The sequence below is a fragment of the Poromitra crassiceps genome (genome assembly GCF_964638095.1).
Source record: "Poromitra crassiceps genome assembly, chromosome: 2".
Classification (NCBI taxonomy): Eukaryota; Metazoa; Chordata; class Actinopteri; order Beryciformes; family Melamphaidae; genus Poromitra; species Poromitra crassiceps.
In genome coordinates this window covers 1,939,744-1,963,728 of record NC_139624.1, presented here as the reverse complement: position 1 = coordinate 1,963,728, position 23,985 = coordinate 1,939,744, and the positions used below count along the sequence as shown (strand labels likewise).

The 23,985-nt window shown below is 45.8% G+C and overlaps 1 protein-coding gene across 1 annotated transcript in view; it reads right to left on the bottom strand.

Moving 5' to 3' along the window:
* dyrk2 (dual-specificity tyrosine-(Y)-phosphorylation regulated kinase 2) overlaps positions 1–23,985 on the bottom strand; it is a gene marked incomplete at both ends in the record, with an annotated part of 113,793 nt that overhangs the window by 5,801 nt on the left and 84,007 nt on the right. The window contains 4 exons of the mRNA XM_083655802.1: positions 2,958–3,339; positions 6,757–6,847; positions 11,617–11,830; positions 15,311–15,486. Coding sequence (XP_083511928.1) covers positions 2,958–3,339; positions 6,757–6,847; positions 11,617–11,830; positions 15,311–15,486 — 863 coding nt within the window. The remainder of the gene's footprint in view (positions 1–2,957; positions 3,340–6,756; positions 6,848–11,616; positions 11,831–15,310; positions 15,487–23,985) is intronic.

Sequence of the window (23,985 nt, the reverse complement as noted above, 5' to 3'; positions counted from 1 at the left end):
CACCCCTGTCCTCCACTCTCTCCACTGGCTCCCCGTCAAGCAACGCATCGACTTCAAATTACCCCTCCTCACCTTCAAAGCCCTCCACAGCCTAGCCCCCCCCTACCTGACTGACCTCCTCATCCCCCATCGCCCCTCCCGTACACTCCGATCCTCTTCTACTGCCACCCTCATCATCCCCCCATCCAGACTCAAAACCTTTGGTGACCGTGCTTTCTCCCGCGCCGCACCCCGACTTTGGAACTCCCTCCCCCAGACCGTCCGAGACTCTCCCTCACTCCCCACTTTCAAAACCCCACTTAAAACCTAACTGTTCTCCCAAGCTTACAACCTCCCCTACCCCTGACCACCTCCTCCAAACCACCACCCTCCGCCCCCCCCATCCCCCCCTCCCGCCCCTCCCTCCTGTTATCTTCCTCCCCTCTGCTTCTCCATACAACCTTGCCCTGAACCGCCACTGTTATTTGTAACTGTTCTCTAACTGTTGCCTGTTACCTGTATCTGTTGCCTGTTTCTGTTCCCTGTTGCTTGTCTTTTGTTTCTCTGTTAAGCGTCTTTGGGTCTTGAAAAGCGCTATATAAAATAAATGAATTATTATTATTATTATTACAACCCACCGCTCTCTCACATCAACTCCTGCCTGTCTGCAATTAAAGTCTGGATGCATCACAATTATCTCAAACTCAACAGAACTCTTTCTCATCCGCTCCAAATCACTCCACCCTCATCAAAATCAGCAACCCCACACTCATCACTGATGGCACCACTGTTTCCCCATCCTTCCAGGCACGCAACCATGGCGATATCCTTGACTCCACCCTTTCTCTCAACGCCACATCCGCCAAACTGTCAAATCTTCCTTCTTCCACCTCTGTAATATTGCAAAGATCTGGTCCTCTCTCACACAGCCCTCTGCCGAAACACTCATCCATGCATTCATCTCCTCCCATCTCGACTCCTATAACTCACTCCTCCACGACATCAACACCAGCTTCATCAGCAGACTCCAACTGGTCGAGAACTCAACCCCCCATTTCTTACCCATACCAAATCTTGGCACATCACCACCTCAGTCTTAAAAGAATTTCAGTGGCTTCCCGTCTCCTACCGGATCAACTACAAACTCCTCGTCATCACTTACAAAGCCCTTCACCAACTAGAAAAGCGCTATATAAGTATTATTATTATTATTATTATTATTATTTGTATTTATTATCGTATACTGGATACTATCGTATACTACTATACTCTGTAGCGGGTTTGACCCTTTTAGTTTAAGGGAAAGTGGGGTGCCAGTCAGAGTCTCGTCTGACAAATAATAATAATAATACATTTGAAATCAAATAATTCAGTCAAACCATACAAACAATGTAGCAAACAGCAAATAGCATAGCAATATGACACAAGAAACCAGCACTGCAAAAAACAAACAGCCAACAACTGACTTCAGTTTTCAATCTGTATTGCATACGTGAAATTAAGGAACATTACACACACAGATCATGTGTGTGTGTGTGCGTGAGTGAGTGAGTGCGTGCATGCGTGTGTGAGTGCGTATGTGAATAGCCCCACAGTCAAGACTAGAGTTCAATCCAGTTCAGAGTTAATCCAGTACAAAGTTCGTTACAAAGTTCAATCCAGTTCCAAAACACAGGGTAATGCAACGTAAAGTAAATCCAGTCCGGGTTTTACCCCGGATCCACCCAAGTCAACACAGCAAAAAGAGGAATTTGATACACAGCACAGTACGTAATGTTTGTATCAATTTGTCTCAGCGACAACTACTCGCGGTACCCGTCAGTCAGTCAGTGGTCAAGGAGAGATTGCGTCAGCAGCCTCGGCTGCCTAGATCCGCCATGGCTGACTGACTCTTGGAACTCCGAGGGGAAATATGTACACTGTTCCAGGAAATTCCAATCATTCTCCAGAGCGGACTACAAAGACGAATATCTTCACACGATTTGGCTACACAACGCAGACTTATCACGCACGGACGCCGATCGCTTGTTAAAGATGAGTTTTCGTCTGCACACACACTGACAGCTGCCAGCTCGCTGGTCTGACACACACTCTACTAGTAGTTTTCCGGGAGGTTGGTTCACACTACGCAGGTTTTTTTTGAGAGGGCTGTGATTGGATTATGGGACTCTGTGGGTGGTAACATTGAGAGGCATGAATGAACTCCTGATCAGTGGGTGGTGACGTCATTCAAACGAGCTGGTCGTTACACCTCCTATACTGTAATTTATACTGTGCAAAATACTATACTGTGCAATTTTTTTATTTTATATAGTACAACTTTATCATCATAAAACATTTTCAGTATTTTACTGTGTGTATAGAGCAGTGGTTCCCAAACTTTTTTTTCCTGAGGATCCACTATTTTTAAATTACAAACCATCGCGACCCAATTCACAATAGGTCTTATCTATAAATCGTGAGAAGAGCAAATATGTGAATAAATTAATGTTCCTGACCATTTTTTCTGTCATTTCCACATCACCTTATATTATCTTGAATAGGTAAACCAGCCATTTCAAAGAGATATACATTTGGTAAATCATAACTTTGTTTTTTGCACATTATTAAAAACATATACACCCTGAATACTTAATACTGATAAATGCATTTAGGCAGAGTTAACAGGCTATCTCGTTGTTTTTGTTTCCTCTCAGTAAAACAATATAGCTTACACATTTTAAATAAAAGACTGTGGAAGAAATTCTGCAAATTTATTTGGTGACCCAAATAAAATCTCCTGCGACGCTGTAGGTCCCGAGTCCCGACCCAGTCTTTGGGAAACACTGGAGAATACATCTTGTTTATTTTTAGAGTTCTTTAATGTTGTGTCACTCTTCTATGTGAGCTGTTGTGGGGAGTGAATTTTCCCCGTGTGGGACTTAATTTAATTGATCTTATCTTATCTTATGTTAAACCGCTCATCATTTTATCCCTACCTGATTGCGGGGTCCCACTCCAGACACTGCTTCAGGAAGTCCAGGAACAGCGGGTCATCGGTGCCCTTCAGCGCCACGCTCCAGTCCTTGCTAGCGGGTGGTCCGCGTGGCTTCCCGCGCCGCGAGCGGCCGCCGTTCAGTACGGCCGTGCCGTCAGGCAGCGTGCTCACCGTGCAGTACCGTGGGAAGCCTCTAGAGGACACAAAGTTCTTAGCTCTCTTGGAGGCATCCAGCAGCTTCTGCCCGGGCATGCCCAGCAGCTCCATGATGCAGGCCAGCTGGTCGGCCTCATCCTCGCCCGGCAGCAGAGGGTAGCCCGTCAGCAGCTCCGCCAGGATGCAGCCCAGAGACCACATGTCTATGGGCATGCCGTACCTGGAGCCTGTGGAGAGAGAGAGGAGAGAGTGAGACAGACATACAGGAGAGAGAGACAGACAGGAGAGAGAGACAGACAGGAGAGAGAGAGAGGTTAGACCACATGTCTATGGGCATGCCGTACCTGGAGCCCGTGGAGAGAGAGAGGAGAGAGTGAGACAGACATACAGGAGAGAGAGACAGGAGAGAGAGACAGACAGGAGAGAGACAGGTTAGACCTATGGGCATGCCATACCTGGAGCCTGTGGAGAGAGAGAGAGACAGACAGGAGAGACAGAGAGAGAGAGAGAGACACACAGGTTAGACCACATGTCTATGGTCATGGTCATGCTGTAGCTGGAGCCTGTGGAGAGAGAGAGACAGACAGGAGAGAGAGAGAGAGAGAGAGAGAGAGAGAGAGAGAGAGAGAGAGAGAGAGAGAGAGAGAGAGAGAGAGACAGGTTAGACCACATGTCTATGGTCATGGTCATGCTGTACCTGGAGCCTGTGGAGAGAGACAGACAGGAGAGAGAGAGAGAGAGAGAGATATTTTATTCTTTTTTGCTTTGTTTTGTTTTTCTCTCTCTTCTGAAGATTTCAAAATAACAACGGTTATTTACAGATTCTGTGATTTTTTTGTTAATATACTGTAATTGCTCACTATTTGCACTATCACCATTTAACTGCCCGTTTATTACTGTTCTGTTATTATTCTGAATAGATTCCGGTCAACAATGGTCTTCTATTATATTCTATCTTATCACATTCCATTTAATTTTCTTTTCTCTTCCTCTTTGAATATCTTCAGATTTTGTGATTTATGTTACTGGGTAACAAAATGTCTTGTTTTCTGTTTTTGATTCTTTGTAATTACTAAGTGTTGCTAATGTATACTTTGGCAATGTAAGATGCACCTTATCATGCCAATAAAGCCCTTTGAATTGAATTGAATTGAGAGAGAGCGAGAGAGGTTAGACCACATGTCTATGGTCATGCTGTACCTGGAGCCTGTGGAGAGAGAGAGACAGACAGGAGAGAGAGAGAGAGAGAGAGAGAGGTTAGACGAGGGGTTCCCAACCATTTTTGGCTCATCACCCGATTTTGACGTCACAAAATTCTAGGGACCCGAGACATTCAAATTCCGGTACACCATCGACAATATCATCAGTGACATCGTCAGTGATGTCACATGTATGCTTCTTTTTCCCCTCAGAATTCTGACTTTAACTCATTGAGTGCCAGCCACTTTTGGAGAACGGACGCTCCCAGTGCCAGAGTTTCAGAGCGTTTTCAGTGATTTCTCGAGGCCCACAGAATATTGTGTGATATTACTATGTAAACACAGAACACGCACAAAGAACGATGAGACTCTATTCTATCATCTGCAAAAAAAAGTTTATTGATATCATTTTCCGTTCTTTAGTTATCAGCCGGAGAAGATAGGTTGTTTTCAGCAAAAACAGCCGTTTCAAATTAGAAGCTGAGATATTCAGCCTTTTGTGAAATGAAGCATTTCAAGCACATCACTGACTCTGAAGCTAATATTTTCTGATATAGTGACACCTCAAAAATAATTTCCTTCAATAAAACAGCGAAAACAAAGGAATTTTGTTTGGTAAAATAATATTTTTTAGCTGCAACCAGCAGCGCTGGCCCCTGCGTGCGCAGACCCTACACTTTCTTGCTGGTCTTGATTTACTGCTGGTGGGCATCAGATATTCTAGCTTGCCAATCTGTCCATCGAGCCTGCTGTCTGGGTCTGTCTGGGTCGGTGTTGTATGCTGCCCTGCGTGCCCCACCCCCCTCTACTGCAAACCCCTCCTCCGTGGGTGTGTCTCTGGTGTCTCTGGTGGCTCTCTGCTGAGTTTGCTCTGCACTGAAAACCCAGCTTTTTTACAGCGTTCCGCGTGTATTTGTCACCGGCTTCCAGCGCTTCCAGTTGAGAATAATAACAACTCCACAACTAATCATGTGGATGGGGCTATCGCAGCGGACACGGAGGGGCTCAATTGTGGCAGCAGATTGGCTGCTGCAGGCACAGCTAACGTTATGCTTCATGCATATCGATGCATACCGATGCGATTTCCGTTTCCCCATGACTTCTTCTCTCTTTTTTCCTCGCCTTTCTGGAGAGCACTGTCGCCACCTAATGGGTCCATAAAATAGCTTTTACACATTCAACATCCACCATACTTTCACAGGAGATGGATCTGGCTTTGATCCACATCCCACCGTCAAAAAACGCAATTGACGACTTTAGTCGTCATTGGCACTCAACGTTACTATTCGAATTGACGACTATAGTCGTCATTGGCACTCAATGAGTTAATCTGAGAATTTTGACTTTAATTTCAAAATTCTGACTTTATTTTCAGAATTCTGCAATTATTCTCAGAATCCTGATTTAAAGTTATAATCTCAAACATTTTCATCTAAAAAAATAAAATAAAGTCACTATCTATCTGATAGAGCCCATTGACAGTTTGGATCTCACCTGCAATTACCACTCATCGCCATAGATGTCACCCAAGAGAACAAAACTGAAATCACTCAATTGCTGCTCGTATGGAATAAGGCCATATATCGATTACAAACAGCAACGAGAGATAAAGCGGGACGTGTTATCTATGTGATGGACACTCAGACAGCAAACAGTTTGTTACATAGCTAATTCATGTTCTCATACTTATATAACAACCATAATGAACCGCGATGTGACAGAAAATAAGTTATTTATTACGTATTACGTATGCCCCGTTCACGCCCGTTTTGGCCAGTTCCAGGACTCTACTCGGATCTGAATATCTTCTAGGGGGATCAGAATGACACCAAAGTTATTTGGGTGAGTAAAACATCATATTTTAAGCTGGAAATAAGGTCTGGGGTGTAAAAAACAGGAATTCTCCTTTAATCTTACACACATACTGTGTATTTGTGGGAGTGGAAGAAATCTCCCGCTACTGTTGATGAATGAATGATGAAGGAGACACTGGGAAACATTAGTTTGTTTATCTGATGCGTCACATTGTTTAGTTTTAAATGAGGAAATCCACAACTTTCTTTTAAGGGCACACACTAATACAGACCTGGGCATTATGCGGCCCCATGATGGTTCTGCCTGGCCCAGGAGCTCTAAGACGAACCACATCGTTTTACTCAAGCTAAAAAAGAAATCGAATGAGATGACCTCAATTGGCTGTTTGGACTGATTTTCAATATAATAAATGCTGAAGAATAAGTGCACAGTATGTTTTCTATAATTTAATCTACCGTAGTACCGGGTAGTTATAAAATTAGAGGTTGCGCCATGACAATATATTTGTCGTCCCCCCCATTCCCCCCACCAGCAACAATCTGGGTTTCTCATGCGGCCCCAGGAAAAATAATTGCCCACTCCTGGAAGTTTGGCTCTCTGGCGTCTCTCTCGCCTGGTGATATCTCTTACCCAGAATGACCTCCGGCGCTCGGTAAAACCTGGACTGGATGTAGGTGTAGACTCTCTGATGTTCATAACAACTAGAACCAAAGTCTATTACCTGGAGGGAGGGAGGGAGGGAGAGAGAGACACACAGAGAGAGGGAGAGGCAGGCAGAGAGAGGGTGTGACAGAGAGGGGGAGAGAAACAGAGAGGGAGAAAGTGTTTGTGTGAGAGAGAGACGGGGAGACAGAGAGATGTATTAATCTTTAGGTTTTATACAATAACCATTCTCCATTTTACAAGGTTCCGTCGGTCACTAGTGATCAGTTCAGATACATTGGTCACTACTAAGGTTCAGAATTCAGATCACATCTTAGATCGATTCGGGCCCCCAAAAACAAGTCCGACCATACGCGAGCCCAGCCCGGGTCCAGCCCCATAGCATAATACTACTTCCTCTCACAAAGGACTCACAAAGTGGGTGTGGTGTGATAGGCAGCGAAAAGCCCACACTTACATTTCAGTTTAGGACATTTCAAATAGAAACCTTTGATTGACTGGTGATAAAAGCTCACAACAAATTAACAATCTGACTTTTACAGATAAATTTGAATGACAGAAATATATTCAGAATTACACACGGGATGGTCCATCCATGGTCAAGCTGCCTGCGTGTGCACGGTGCCAGAGGAGAGGAGAGGCTGTGCCAGAGACCTTTAATATAAAGACACACCCCACTCCAGGCTCCATCAATAATAGGAAATGGTCTCCTTAATGTGCATGGTCACCTCTCCCCTTGAAGTGTTGTGGTAAGAGAGAGCCTGGTGATGCGGGGTTAGTGCAGATCTAGTAATCCTAATTTGAGCTTGTGAGTTCCCAAACTCTACACACACCACACATATAAACACAAAGCTGCTCCTTGTTAGCTCAATCTAGTTGTAACTAAGATATTTGGTTAAAAAAATATTTTTTCCAACCACAGATTTAGCTACTACATCCACGAACCTCACATGTGTTGCTGAGACAGAGACAGGTCTTGAACAAAGTTAATTTTCTCCTGATGTGTCTGTCTGAAAATTGCCATTTTAGTGTCAGAATGTTCAGAAGATATTCAGAAAATGGGCCCAATGTTTACGTTGATGACTATGGGGCGAAATAATCTGTCATAATCTGAGATCATGTTAACTTCTCCCATTGACTCAGGACCTGCTGCTACATGTAGTCTCCTAAGTGGGCGTGGCAGTGGGTGGAAACCTAGGTGGCACAGATACAGGAAGTGACTGGAAGTTGGGGTGTCTCCAGTGTTGTGCAAGCTCACACTTCACAAGAGCTAGCTCAAAATTCAACTCACGCAGATTAAAATGAACTAGTTCACGCTCATAGCTCATATTTTGAACTTTGAGCTATAGCTCACAGCAGTGGCGCCGGAACGAGTTTGCAATTAGGGGGACAAAAAAAGAATTGATGTTTTTTTGGACGTTTGGATGATTTGTAACCATATTTAGAGGAATATCTCATTTTAAATTAACATTAGGATTATACTATAGTGATGTCATTATTCAGTATTTTCTCCTTTTCTCACTCACTTGGTGACCTGCTCTCCCTTTAGGTAATTTTACAATTACACTACAACAGACAGCAACACAGGCAGAAACACTGAACTTATTATTATTATTATTATTATCACTTTGAAACACAGTGCAAAACTTGTCATCTCAACACAAAAATAAAATAAAACTAACCGTATACTATACCATTATAGCAGCAGCCAATGACAACACATTCAAGCCATCCTAAAGTGCATTAGTGAGTGCAGTACAGAGTCCGGGTCTGTCTGTCTCTCAGGTGTAATAATCCCACACTGATCACGGCTTTAACAAGTGTCACAGGCTGTGTAAACAGTGTAAAGTGGGCTCTCTATAACTTGATCCCCGGGTCCGTCTGTCTCTCAGGTGTAATAATCCCACAATGATCACGGCTTTAACAAGCATCACAGGCTGTGTAAACAGTGTAAAGTGGGCTCTAAGCGGCATGCCCATTGGATTTTTGAGGGGGAAAAAATTTGTATTCAAAAAAATCAAAAAAAATCAGGAGGACCAAATTTTTAGGGGGACAAAATGTCCCCATGTCCACCTGCTTCAGGCGCCCGTGGCTCACAGTCCCAAAAAATGAGCAGATCAGTTAATTTCAAGCTCACTTCTTGTTTACCCAGAGAAAAGGCACAGCACTGAAAACGTAACGCACAATAGCCTATAACACGTTCACTGCCGTCGACGAGTTAACTCGTCCAAAAAACAACAACGGTTGACTGCTGTCAACGAGTTAACTCGTCAAATTTATTTTTTTATTTTTTTTGACGGTGGGACGTGGATCAAACCCTTTTACATCTCCTATAAAAATATGGGAGCTATTGAATGTGTATAACCTATTTTCCCGAGCCACTAAGTGGCGACAGTGCTCTCCAGACTAGAGAAAGCCGAGCGAAAACAGCAGGAAAAAGCGTGAGGAAACCATTCTCATGAAAATGGTTTGGCGAAAACGCTTTCGCGCTGGGAGCTGGCGCACAACGGTGGGGGATTCCAAAAATAGACTCTGGGTGCAACACACTTTGAAACACACAGCAGAAAGCCCAGAATCGCACGCAGCTTCATCCCAGCTCACAACAAACGAACGAGCCCGATCCAGACTTGCCCGACGAGCGGCCGCCAGGCAGCACAGACAGGCAGCAGAGACTCGCCTGTGACACACGCTGCAGCCACCAGAGACACACCCACGGAGGGAGGAGTTTGAAGGAGAAGGGGGTGGGGGTGCTGTTATATTGAGGAAATTACTGTTCAGAACTATTGTTTAGATGTCTGATGTCTCACTGATGCCAAAAATAAATGGTTAAAGTGACTGTTATATCGAATTTCACAAAAATGCATTTTTCTCAGCTTTCCTTCTCAGACGCTGAAACCATGCTGTATTCAACTGCTAATGCCTACATAACAGAACATGATAAAAACTAACTCTTTTAGACAGAGAAAGCACACATTCTATTAGTTCTTTTGAGATATTTTGTGTTCACAAAGTCCTAGCAGAAAATAATCCTCGGCTCTTGAAAGATGAGCCAGAATCCTCAAAAAAACCCTTGGCAGAAGCTACCTACTGTATTGGAAAAACTGTTGGCAGTGAATGTGTTAACACGCAATAGCTTTTTTAACACACCTTTATTTTAAAAGATTAATGTAAAATTCAGGGGCTTTTAGCCCAAGCTTCAACAAGAGCAGACATTTTCTCTTGCTCTAAAGTAAAAAATATACAATTAAAAATACAATACAGTAGCCTATAGCTCAGACCAGGGCAACTGGCGGCCCGCGCTAACCCTAACCAGAACCCTGAACGCAACATGCAAGGTACCCGCTGAATAAGTGTCCAAATGTTCATGTCATTCTGGCCAATACTCCACTTCTGTTATAACATTTCAGTCTGGAATATGGAATAGGCTAGCTTTCAATAATCTTTATGACTAAAAGGCTAAAAGTAATATCATGTGTAACTGTTCTACATTGAAGTAGAAATTTAAATAATTAACTTGTTGGTTTTGGATTTATTTAGCTTCAAGAGTGCATTTTTGTTCGTGTGACCCTCAACACAGGCTTTGTTAATTTCAAGCCCTGCAGGGAGAGCAGGTGGTGACATACAGCGTTGCCAGACGTACGATAATTATCGTATTTGTACGATAATTTCGACCTCTGTACGATGTACGATCAATAATCCCAAAATCCCCCAAATGTACGATAATTTCATCATTTTGTGACACTTAGACGAATCCTACGTCTATCACTCTATCTGTTTATACAATCATCTCTTCAAACAACATATTTGCAGCCAATACGTGCAGGGTGTTTTGTTGTTGTTGCAACGCAGGCTGAGATCACAGTGTTGAAAGATCATGCCAAGTCCAAAAAGTAGCCTGTGATCAGCTGCAGTCCCCCCGACTTTGGCGCGCCGAAGGCGCACCGCGCTGGGGAGGGGGCGTACGATAATTTCACTCCAAAAACGATAATTGTGACCCTCTGGTACGATAATTCAACATTTGCCATCTGGCAACACTGGTGACATAGGAGTGAGTGAGAAAAGGATCAAATATTGGTGGTTAAGACTGAATAATGATGACATCACAACTGTTAAAATTAGTTATTCCTCTACACCTGGCTTCAAATGCCCCAAATCTTTTGCGCCGGCGCCGTTCGGCCTCCAGCCCTCAGCAAAATCTGGCTCTCTGGTAGCGAGGACATTTTTTTGTGGTCCTCTCTATCATCAAAGTTGCCCATCCCTGGTTTACGGCATGACAATATCTGTTCGGCCCCCGGCAACAATTTGGGTTTCTCATGTGGCCCCCCATGAAAAATAATTGCCCACCCCTGACATAGATTGATAGATAGATAGATAGATAGACAGACAAACAGACATACATAAAGATAGATAGGCTAGATTAGAGATAGATTAGATAGATAGGCTAGATAAGATACATTAGATAGATAGATATGCTAGATTAGATACTGTAGATAGATAGATAGATAGATAGATAGATAGATGATAGAAACATAAAAATGTCCCTTTTCAGGTTAATTTCAATAAAAAGGTTGAGGATTGAATCTAATCTAATAATTTGTATGATGTTTTATTTATGTTAAAGGTCACTTTCAATGATTTTACCTAATAATAATGTAGAAAAACAAAGATTTTAAATTCAAAGTTTTCTAGCCTTGGGTTCAGATATGTCGGTCACTAGTGATTGGTTCGGGGAATAGCCAGAAATCGGCTAACGAGTAAACCTCATCTGAATAATGGCGTGGAAGACCAGGATGTGATCTGACTTCGCCCCTCTCCCTCAGGCTGTACCTTGATACCGCTCCTCCCCTGCTGTTTGAGCAGTATGTTCTCGGGCTTGAGGTCACAGTGGATGATGCGGTTACGGTGCAGTGAGTCCAGGCACTGCAGGATGGAGTGGGCAAACTTGCGGACCAGGGGCAGAGAGAAGCCCTGGAACTTGTTCTTCTTGATCAGCTCGTACAGGTTCATGCTGAGCAGCTCGAACGTCATGCAGATGTGGTTCCTGAAGGCAGAGAGTGGGACAATATAAGGTATTATCTATCGTGATAAAAAACACTCAAGATAATGTTATGGTGATGAATTTCCATTAATCGGATAATTGTGAATATTGTCACAAGCGTGAATATCGCCAGGAGTGAGTTGAAAAAGCTCTCTAGATTACATTAGATTAGATACTTTAAGGACCACACAGCCAGGCTGATGGAATTTGTTTTCAGTACAGTACGTTACATAAGCCAGGTTCCAACATGGAACATCACATGCAATAAATACAATACTGTAATTACAAAAACACAATAGAGTTAAGTGTTCGTATGGCAGTGGGGAAGAAACAGCTTTTAAAGCGTGTTTTTTTGGTGGGCAGAGACCTGTAACGCCTCCCGGAGGGCAACAACTGAAAGACATGGTGTGCTGGGTGAGTGGGGTCAGAAATTATTTTTCTTTCCCTTTTAACTGTTCTTTGGCGGTGCAGTGATTGAAGTGACAGGAGGGGGGCGCGGGTTATTTTGGAGGATTTATTGATGATTCTCTGTAGTTTATTTTTGGAGTGAATGTTCAAACTGCTGTACCAGATGGTTATGGAGGAGGTGGGGATGCTTTGTATGATGGCCAGGTAGAACCGGAGCAGGAGATGTTTTCTGACTCTGATTTTTTGAGCTGACGGAGGAAGAAGAGTCTTTGATTGGATTTTTTGTAGATGTGATCTGTGTTGGTTTTCCATTTGAGGTTATTGCTTATATGGGTGCCAATAAATTTGAATGAGTCCGTGGTGGATATGGGTTTGCCGGAGATGAGTATGGGGTTTTGGGGTGTGGCTGGCATCTGAAGTCTATGATGATTGAGTTCTTGGTTTTTTGATGAGTTGAGTAGGAGTTTACTGTCTGTGTACCAGGTAACTGTTTGGTTGATCTGTGCACAGTATTCAGTTTCATTGTTGTTTGTGATGAGGCCTATATGATGGTTGTATCGTCTGCATATTTATAGATGTTGACGGAGTTGTAGTGGGATATGAGCAGGTTGGTGAATAGAAGCTTGAAAATGGCATTCGAGAGGTCACCGAGACCTTGACCTTTGACCTTTGATAACCAAAATGGAATCAGTTCATCCTTGCGTCCAAGTCGACGTTTGAGCCAAATCAGAAGAAATTCTATCAAGCCGTTCTTGAGATATTGCGTTAACGAACTTGGGAATGGCATTCATGAGGTCATAGTGACCTTGAAGTTTCACCACCAAAATGTAATCAGTTCATCCTTGGGTCCAAGTCGATGTTTGAATTTCCTGAACTTATAAAACATCAATGGAAAAGAGGAAGAAGAGGAGGAATACTCGCCCGCCTAAGGAGAGGCGGGGACGCGGGGTACGGTGGTGCAGTCGGTAGCGCTGTCGCCTCACAGTCAGAAGGTCCTGAGTTCGATTCTCGCCTGGGACACTGTGGGCGCTGTGGTTGTGTTCCCCCCCATATCTTCAGTGCCTACTGCCCAGGTGGGGTATCTCGTCGTAAGGGCCTTTCTCTCTGTGTGGAGTTTGCATGTTCTCCCCGTGCTCTCCCCGGGTTCCTCCGTATATAACCCCCCCACTAAAAACATGCAGAAGATCAGATCGTCATCGTCATCTGACCAGTGACGACAACACCTGAAGTTGGTCCCCGGGCGCTGTACGAGAAAGCGACCACTGCTCCTGGCCTGCCCCCCGGAGGAAAGGACATGCCTGGATGGGTTAAATGCAGAGGACACTTTTCACCGGCCACCGTCAGCATGAGTGTGTTGTGGCCGCATGCATGTATTGTGGTGTTCGTGTGACAATAAAAGACGGGCTTGTCCGTTACGAGAGAGAGACGCGCTAACAAGCCACCATTAGCAAGCGTCCTGCTAGCCAATGTACAATCTCTAGAGAATAAAATGTGCGAGCTGAGAGCGCGAGCACAATTCCAAAAAGACATAGCGCGCTGTAACGTTCTGTGTCTGACTGAAACCTGGCTCACACCTGAGACAACGGACCATGCCATCACTATACCAGGTTTCAGCGTCCACAGAGGAGACAGAGATGCAGAACGATCCGTTAAGAAAAAAGGCAGAGGCGTTTGTCTAATGATAAACGAAAACTGGTGTGTAAACATCACTAACATTGGGAAATACTGCTCAGCAGACCTGGAGTATGTAATGTTGCAGTGCGTGCCGCACTACAGCCCGAGGGACTTTACACGAGTCACCGTCATTGGTGTGTACATACCTCCACAGGCGAATGTCACTATCGCACTGAAGGAGTTGCAACGTGCGATTAGCGCACAAGAGACAAAACAACCAGAAATGGCGCTGGTAGTGGGTGGGGACTTTAACAGGGCAAACCTGAGAGGGAGAATGCCCACGCTTCACCAGCACATCCACTTCCACACCCGAGGCAAAAACACACTGGATCGATGTTACACAAACATCCGCCATGGTTACAAGGCCATACCCCGCCCCCTTCAGGAAATCAGACCACGCCTCCATCCTACTCATACCCAGGTACCAACAAAAACTCAAAAAACAGCCCCCAGCATTCCGAACCGCCCACTGCTGGTCAGACCAATCAGACGACATCCTGAGGGATTGCTTTGACCAAGTAGTATGGGAGGAGTTCAATGCTCCAGGAGACCTGGGCGAATATGCAGAGACGGTGTCATGCTTCATAAGGAAGTGCAGGATATAGTCCCAACAAAGAGAATCAAAATAATGCCAAATCAGAAGCCTTGGGTCAACAGTGATGCCCTTCATGCCCGGACCACTGCCTTCAGTTCTGGTACACCAGAACAATACAAGCAGGTACAATATGCCCTCCGAACCGCAATAAAAAATGCACGGAGAGATTATGGAAAGCAGCTGGAGTCAAAATTGGACACTAACAACCCAACAATCAGTTAATCCTTGAGTCCAAGTCGATGTTTGAGGCAAATTTGATGAAATTCTGCCAAGGCATTCCTGAGATATCGCGTTAACAAGCTTGAAAATGGCGTTCGAGAGGTCACAGTGACCTTGACCTTTGACCTTTGACCACCAAAATCTAATCAGATCATCATTGAGTCTAAGTGGATGTTTAAGGCAAATTTGATGAAATTCCGTCAAGGCGTTCCTCAGATATCGCGTTAACGAACCTCGTACGGACCGTAACGGACGGACGTACGTACGTGCGGACGGACAACCCGGATCCATAATGCCTCCGGCCTGGCTATCGCCGGCGGAGGCATAAAAACAAAACACATCAGACAGGTAATACAAACATCAAACACACAAGAAAAAGACTAAAACATCTCAATTTAGGCAGTTGCATTCCTCAGTTTTAGTGACATTGTAAAGAGTTTTAAGCATATTTTGATGATTAACAGGATAATATCGTTAATCACGATTATTTTGGACAGGATAATGGTGACATGGAGTTTTCATATGGTCCCAGCCCTAACTGAAGGTGGACCAGCTCCTACCTAAAGGTGAAGTGGACCAGCCCCTACCTGAAGGTGAAGTGCTCCAGCATGTGGATGACATTCATGCCCAGGTCTTTGTCCTGCTTCCTCAGGTGCTCCAGGATGCGGATCTCCTCGGCCGCCTGCCGGTGGAAGCGCTTCTCATTACGCACCATCTTCAGAGCCACCTGGCTTTGGGACTTATGGTCCAATGCCTTCACTACCTGCAGAGAGAGAGAGAGAGCTTCACTACCTGTAGAGAGAGTGAGAGCGAGAGAGCTTCACCACCTCCAGAGAGATAACCAATTGCCCTTTATGGCAGTGAAGTGTGGGGTCTTGTCACAAATCAAGACTTAAGCAACTGGGACAAACGTCCAATTGAGACCCTGCATGCAGAGTTCTGTAAGAACATCTTACATGTCCAGAGAAAACAACAAACAATGCCTGGAGGGCAGAATTAGGCCACTACTGATCAAAATACAAAAAAGGGCAATCCAATTCTGGCAACATTTGAAAGAAAAACAGTGACCCCCACTCATACCATTGCAAAGCCCTGCAATACCAGGACTTGAGCAAAAGCAGTCCCCTCACTCAGCTGGTCCTGACGCTCAGATCACTAACACACACACTAACCCTCCACAGCCTCAGGACCAGAACATCAGAATACACCAAATTATAAATCAACAGAAATGAAAAGAAATGACTCATTGGGAAACACCAAACCATGCTCCTGCATGCCCCAACGCCTCTGAAACTTGAGTAAGAAAGAGTATGTCATGAAAATTACAATAACAACACGACTCATTCTGCATACGCAAGCTTTTATTTTGAAACGAAGGCCAGCATTGGCAGTGACGAGTCTACAACGTTGATGCATGAAATGCATCGTGATTCGCTGAGATACATGTGGGGGTGGCATTGTGGGCGTGCCCACTGCTATGAAAAGAAAGCAGGGCTTTCTACTTTTGTGGGAGCAACCAACAATCATGGGTGGAAAACAGCCAGACAACAGCGATGTGGTATGTTTTGGAGGGACTGACAATTATTGAAAACATGCGCTCGTCACGCACGTCAAAACTAGCGTGTGAACGGTACTAACGTTAAACAGCCATTCACCCGCTCATGAAAAGAAAAGTTGCTCAGAAGAACGCAGTGGACGTATAATCCCAATATATCACTGATGTTATATACAGTGTGTGTCAATGAATTAAAGCTTTGAGTGTGTTTGGGGCTAAAGACAGATTTACAGTAGTAGTTCTGAATGTAAACTTACTTTGTCGACATGCCACATCTGTGATATATTGGGATTATAACATCAGTATATATTGTATAGCATATACATAGTATATACAGTATACAGTACTGTATATACTGATGTATATATACTACTATATACTATACTATATATATACTGTATATATAAATATCTATCTATATATATATATAAATCTACCTGTCTGCGCATGCCTTAAGGCAGGGAAGATAGCAGTCCGCCTTGCGCTAGTGTCCAGGTGTTATGCCGAGTTTTTCATCCCCGCCCGGCAGCAGCTAAACGCATCCCCACCTCACGGGAGCATATTGTAATGATTTATACAGAAATGTAACTGATTAAAAGTGGTATAATTGTCTGGGTAGACGTGACCTCCCTGTTTTCTAAGTTAAAACAATATGGTGGGGATGCAATTCTCGGCGGGGATGCGGAAATGTTCAAGGCACGTGCCGCAGGTGCAAATTAGAGCCGTGCCAAATCATCTGCGCCCCCAAAATGCGAGCGCAAACGGGATTTGGGCGGTCTTAAGTACCAGAATTATTCACAGGTGTGGCCAGGCAATGCCTGGGCGTTACATCAATAAAACGGATTCCCGTCTCCCAATCGCTGTTTGCACAAGGCATGCAATATGCTGTAATTCTCTCCATGCGTAATAGGGTGGACTCACTCGTGCGGAGGACAGAGAGAGATGGAGAGAGCTTGTTGACAGATTGTCTGTGGTGCCAACGACCCTCCGGGTTATGGGATAGGCGAAGGTGAATAACCTATGTCCATTGTCCAACAAGTTTTCTCAATTAATTTCCCTCTTTGCGATGTGATAAAAGTTTCTCAGTGAGTTATAGTTGATTGCCTCACTGAATTATCTGCTAATACCCCAATTTAGCAGCAGAATTTGATGTCCTGGTGTGGCAAGGCTGTGCTTAATGACATATCCAAACTCTGCACTGCGCTGCGCAGCACGGAGATTATGGTGCGCTCAAGCGCAGCGGGGTATTTAGCGCGTAAGAGGTGCTTTTAAAAGCTCTTCGCACAAAGTAATTGCGCGCTGCTGACGATAGGATAATGCCATCTATCTCCACATTTTTGCGCTGAAACGCCTGGTTTGGCATGTGGCACGCCTATGTCTAGCACAATTATAACAGGCATGCTCTTGTTCACGCCCCAATTTGCATCTCTATACAAATGACTGTGTTTCCCACTCCTCGTCTGTTAACTCATTGAGTGCCAGCCACTTTTGGAGAACGGACGCTCCCAGTGCCAGAGTTTCAGAGCGTTTTCAGTGATTTCTCAAGGCCCACAGAATATTGTGTGATATTACTATGTAAACACCGAACACGCACAAAGAACGAGGAGACTCTCTTCTATCATCTGCAAAAAAAAGTTTATTGATCCCATTTTCCGTTCTTTAGTTATGAGCCGGAGAAGATAGGCTGTTTTGAGCAAAAAGACAGGTTTCAAATTATAAGCTGAGATATTCAGCCTTTTGTGAAATGCAGCATTTCAAGCACATTCACTGACGCTAGCTAATATTTTCTGATGTAGTGACGTGGTGTAGTTCTGTGGAGCCTGCGTGCCCCACCCCCCTCTCCCCGCCTCAGCTGCAAACTCCTCCCCACACGCACCCAGTCTATTTTCGGAGCCTCCGTTTTTGCGGCGGGCGGCTCCCAGCGCGACAAGGAAATGCCAAACGGGACTGCAGGGATAGGTTTGGCCCTTCGGCGTCGGGTGCTGCCTTTCTGGCGGGTAATCGTGTGGAGAAACTATATGCAGACAGACAGACAGAGGCAGAGGAGCTCAGTTGTGTGCGCGGGCAGACAGACAGACAGAGGCAGAGGAGCTCAGTTGTGTGCGCGGATTGACTGATGTTCGCAGCCCGACGTCAGCTGCAGACAGAGCAATCTATATGGCTCTGGCTGCAGCATGCATCGGCTTCTCTTTGATCACGGCTTTTTGCTGCAGTTTTCCGGACCTTTCTGTAATCTTCAGAGCACTGTCGCCACCTAATGAGTCCGTAAAATAGGTTATACACCTTCAATAGCTCCCATATTTGTACAGGAGATGCCTGATGCTTTGATCCACGTCCCACCGTCAAAAAACGCAATTGACGAACATACTCGTCCGTGGCGCTCTACGTTACTAAACGAAATGACAAACATACTCGTCCATGGCACTCAATGAGTTAAAATGTTTAAGTTTGGTGGACTGGTGTGCAGCCAACAACTTAGAGTTGAATGCCTCCAAAACAAAGGAAGTAGTGGTGGACTTCCGTAAGAGCCATGATGGCCACACCTTTGGTCATAAATGACCAGGAAATTCAACAGGTGGAGCACTATAAATTCCTGGGCATCACCATCTCCTCTTCCTTAAAGTGGGAAGTCAACACCATAGCAGTGCTGAAGAAGGCACAACAGAGACAGTTGAAAAAGTTTTCTATCTCTCGTGAGGGAATAATAAAATTTGACCGAGCTGGTATTGAGAGTAGGGATGCACGATATGGATTTTTAGAGCCGATACGATAACCGATAAATATATTCTTCTTGGCCGATAACCGATACGATATAACCGATAATTATTATATAAAAAAAAATATATATATATATATTTTTAGTTTTTAACCTGTATTTTATGCACACCTGGGGTTAAAAAAGGGTTAGGGTAGATGTATGGATGTAGTGAGCATAGTTCTGACCTAACCAAATCTAACTGACATCACTGTGAACGCAAAACGAAGAAAACTTCTGATATAATATGATTGTTTTAATAAAGTGTATCACTCAATTATAGTCAATACAAAAATAAAGGCTTTTATATAACGGAAAGCCAAGCTGCTTAGTCTGCAGATAAAACACAATGACAAAAGGCATAGTAATTTAGACTTGTCATACTGATCTGTTAAAATTTTGCATGGGTTCCAGTTCTCAGTGAGTTGTAGCCTGGGCCCAATGAATGGGGCAGGCACTATATAAACCATCTGTGTCGTTTCACTTTTTACTGAAAAATGCTGCCACCAGATTAAAGAAAAGAACCCTATGTTGACTGACTGATGCTTTTTATGTAGCCTAATGTGCGCGCGACTGCGCCTTTGTTTTCATTATTGGCTGTTAGATGGCTCTGTCCAGCACTATGGTCCAGCAGCTAACGCTAACTAGCGCGGTTAGCTTAACGTTAGCGAGTGGTTGCGAGTTAAATACACAATCCCTGGATGTTTCATTTCGGGTAAAGGGGTTTCCATTAGTTTCTATAAGTTTACGCCAGCTCTGTGTATTAAGTGCTTTTGCGGGGCTGTTTGATCACAAGCCACAGACTGTAAATGTCACAAGCATTTTGTCTGCCAAGCGGACGAGTCTGCAGGGTAGGCCGCACGACGAGCTAATGCTAACAAAACTCGCTAACAATAACAACAAACATATCCGCTGCATCATCGCCAGCTTTGGTTTAACGTAATGCCAGCTTATTGGTTTCCCCTCCTCTCGGAACCTGTGTGGGACATGGATTGCAAATTACAGTAGCTTGATAATTCTGAAACTGCAGCATACTGGCAGCAGCCATGTTTGCGTCGCAGCTGTGATGTCACGAATGTGCGACAACAAAAGCTCCGCTTCCGAGGCAAAAAATAAAGCAGGATTATTATCGGATAATTTATCGGAAAAAGGCCATTATCGGAATAATAAATAATAACGCAAATGGCCATATTGGCCGATAATTTATCGGTCCGATAATTATCGTGCATCCCTAATTGAGAGCATCCTCACCTTTGGAATAACCGTATGGTACGGAAATACCTCGGCAGAGGACCGGAAATGTCTCAACAAAACGTTAGGGTTGTACTACAACCCGGGTTTTACGAGTGAGAAGGAGAGCTCTCACTCTAGTGCCTTATCCGCTGCGTACGCAGCCCACTGGAAGACTTATTTTTGCTCCAAAAAATGACCTTTAATTTAAACCGATCACCCACCAGTAGGTGGCGTGGTACCCCCTGGGGCTGAGGCGGCCACCCGCGTGACTACGTCACGTCCGCTCAGTCCAAGGATAGCCACTCATTCTTCCAGCCCGCTGAGAATCGACGCAACCAACGACGCATCGACGCAGCAAGGCTGGGTAGTGAGAGCTCTCCTTCTCACTCGTAAAACCCGGGTTGTAGTACAACCCTAACGTTTTACTTCATTTCGAACTCGGGCTCTCACTCTAGTGCCACATTCAACCGCCCTTGCTGCCGGGAGCACCCCTCAGAGCGACCCGATTGGCATCGGTGAACCACGGCCGCATGGCAAACGTTCATGCCCGACTGTATGACATTTTAGAGCGGCAACAATACTACTTTCTTGCCACTGACAGTACCGCATGCGCGAAACGCGAACCGGACATGTCGAGGCTGTAGTACCTAACAAACGTGTGATGAGAGGACCATGAGGCCGCAGCGCACATGTCCTCCACCGAAACACCACGCAACAACGCGGAGGATGTCGCAACGCCTCGCATAGAATGCGCCTTGATACCCTCTGGGGGTATCTTACCCATGGCAGAGTATGCCAAAGCAATCGCCTCCACTATCCAGTGTGATAAGCGATCCTTGGAAAGGGGCCCACCCTGGGCCTTCTGCCCAAAGCAGACCAACAACTGGTTTGTAGTGTGTAACGAACGCGTCCTGGCCACAGGCCGAGAGCGCCCTTACGGGGCACAGCATGTGCAAGCGCCTCTCCTCGCCCGAACTGAACGGCGGGGGACAGAATGCTGACAAGTCTATGACCATAGACCTAAAGCTGACATTAATATTCTTAGGTTGATAAGCCGGGTTAGGTCGCAACGTAACCCTGTGCCCATCATCCCCAAAAACCATACAGGCCTGCTGCACCGAGAGGGCAATCAGGTCACCAACTGTCTTTCCTGACGACAAGGCCAGCAGCAGCGCGGTCTTCAAAGAGAGAAATTTCAAATCGGCGGAGTCCAAGGGCTCAAATGGATGACCCGTTAGCCCGTCCAGCACCGTAACCAGGTCCCATTTGGGAAAGACGCACCGCGACGGCAGGCGCAGCCTACGCGCTCCTTTCATGAAGCGCGAGACCAAAGGGCACGCCCCCACGGGGCTCCCTTCAATTCCCATGTGGCAAGCAGAAATCGCGGCTACGTACACCTTAAAGTCCTGGAAACCAGAAATATTTCTTTATTATTTAGCATTTTGAGTTCATCACATCACAGGACCCTATGTTAATAAGCCACCAGCCAAATTTAAACTAGGGCTGGCACGGATCACGGATAATCCGTGACCCGTACGGATCAGCCCCCACGGTTCGGCACACGGTTCGGAACGTCGTGGTCCGCGGAACCCAACCCCCCCCACCCCCCCCCCCACACCTTTCGTTTCATTTAACGTTTAACGTTATGTATGTGTATGATAACGCCTGCAGCGCAGCCAGACACAGACAGGCATCATGGCATGCACAAGTGAGCTTCCTCATCCCTTGTCATCGCTGTAAAGTCTTTCTGAAGGCTGTGGCTAGTGGCTACTAAAGACAACAAACTTATTTCAACACCTCTGAAAAAGCACAGGAATGCGAGCAGCATGTTGCGGGCTGCACAAGATAGCGAGAGCCACAACACGCGCACACACACACACACACACACACGCACGCGCGCGCACACGTTTCACAAACACATTATCACCGGACGGTGAAATGTTGCCTTGGACACATAACAACAAAACAACACGTGGGGCCACCGAGTAGCATAACGTAGCATCAACGTTATGTTTCCAGACTCACCCGGTCTGGTCTGTAGCCTACCCGTGTCAAGTGACTACGTTAGCTAGCAACAGCCAGGAAGTTAGGCGCAGTGCCACCTAAAACAGGAAGTTGTTGTTCTGCCTTCAGATTAAAAGCATAAATTGTGTCATGAGAAAAAAATATTTTTTGAGCTGTGCAGGGCAACAAATGGTTAGAGAAGTATAATAGTATTAAAAATTCAAATCGAAAATCTAATTTTGAGAGAAAAAATCTGATATAGCCTATATTTTTTTTTTTTGCTGAAAAATCCGTGATCCGTGGCTCAAAATCCGTCACGCGATCCGATCCGTGGGTTTTCTGATCCGTCCCAGCCCTAATTTAAACGATGATGAACGTCGCAAAGTATATAAATTTAGGTTTGACAGTCATGGCAAAAGTCATGAGAATCAATTCGTTTTTAGAGTGTATTTTGTCCCGCGGACTGTGTGGGCGTGTCCCGTCTGCAGCAGGGAAATTTCTCTCTCTCTCTCTCTCTCTCTCTCCTGTCTGTCTCCACGCACACCGTGAAGGTTCGTGGGCTCAAAGACATGCCGAATGGCAAGACACAGAACTCGTAAGCCTTCCCCAGGAAGGAGAACCTCAGGTATTTCCTGTGTCTCTTGACCACGTGGAAATGGAAGAACACATCTTTCAGATCCACGGAAGTAAAGAAATCCCCCTGTCTCAGGCGTTGCACAGGCGGGGAAAAGAGAGCATTCGGAACGGGAACTTCCTCAGCGTCCTGTTGAGACGCCGAAGGTCCAATTTTGGACGCATGGAGCCATCCTTCTTGGGCACGACAAAGTACCTGTGGTAGAAACCCAAGCGCACCTCTGCCTTGGGAACCGAGTGAATCGCCCCTTTGGCGAGGAGCGAAATAACCTCCTTGTGGAGTATGTCCATGGACTCCCCCTCCATGGCCGGATCGGGGATTCCGTCGAACGTGGGTGGGGGCCTGGCAAACTGTAGAGCGTATCCCTTCTGTAACCATGGGGACGGGGAACATAGACGCTCCCAGGCATCGAGCCTGTTGGACAAAGATGGTCTCTTGTGGCCAAAAGCAGCGGAAGCCGCCCCTCTGGTCATGAGTATATTGTTGGGCACCGGGACCTGATCCGGTACCCTGATGGGGGGGCAGGACGTGAGAGGCTACGCCCCCCTGCCACATGGTCAGTTCCGTAGAAGCTGTGCATGCTGGGGGAGAATTTATTACGCAAGCTCCGCCTACTGACGCGCCCCGTGGGTGCGTTGTATCGAAGTAACCCCCCCGCTGTGCGACTTTCGCAGGCTGGGGGGACTGCGGAGGTAACCTTCTCTTTCGAGTCCGGCCGGACGCGAACTTGTCCGGCTGTGCGGTCCCCAGGAGAGCTCCCGACCAGCAATGGGCCCACGGCGCCATTGATGGTGGGCTTGTCCTGGGAGCCTCTAGCCGAGGCCAGGCCGTAGCCATGGACCAAGGCGAGCCTTGATGACGGGTATGTGCCCCTGGGAGAGCTCCCGACCGAACTCGGGCCTTGGGCACCGAGGACGGTGGGCTTGTCCCTAAAGCTACAAGCCGCAGGCTGGCACTGAGCCCAGCCTTGGTGAGCCAACCGGTGAGCTTGACCTGAGCGCTGCCAACCGAGGCCAGGCCGTGGCCATGGACCAAGGTGCGCTGGGTCCCCTGTCAGGCTCCTTGCGCTTGCAGGGGGCGC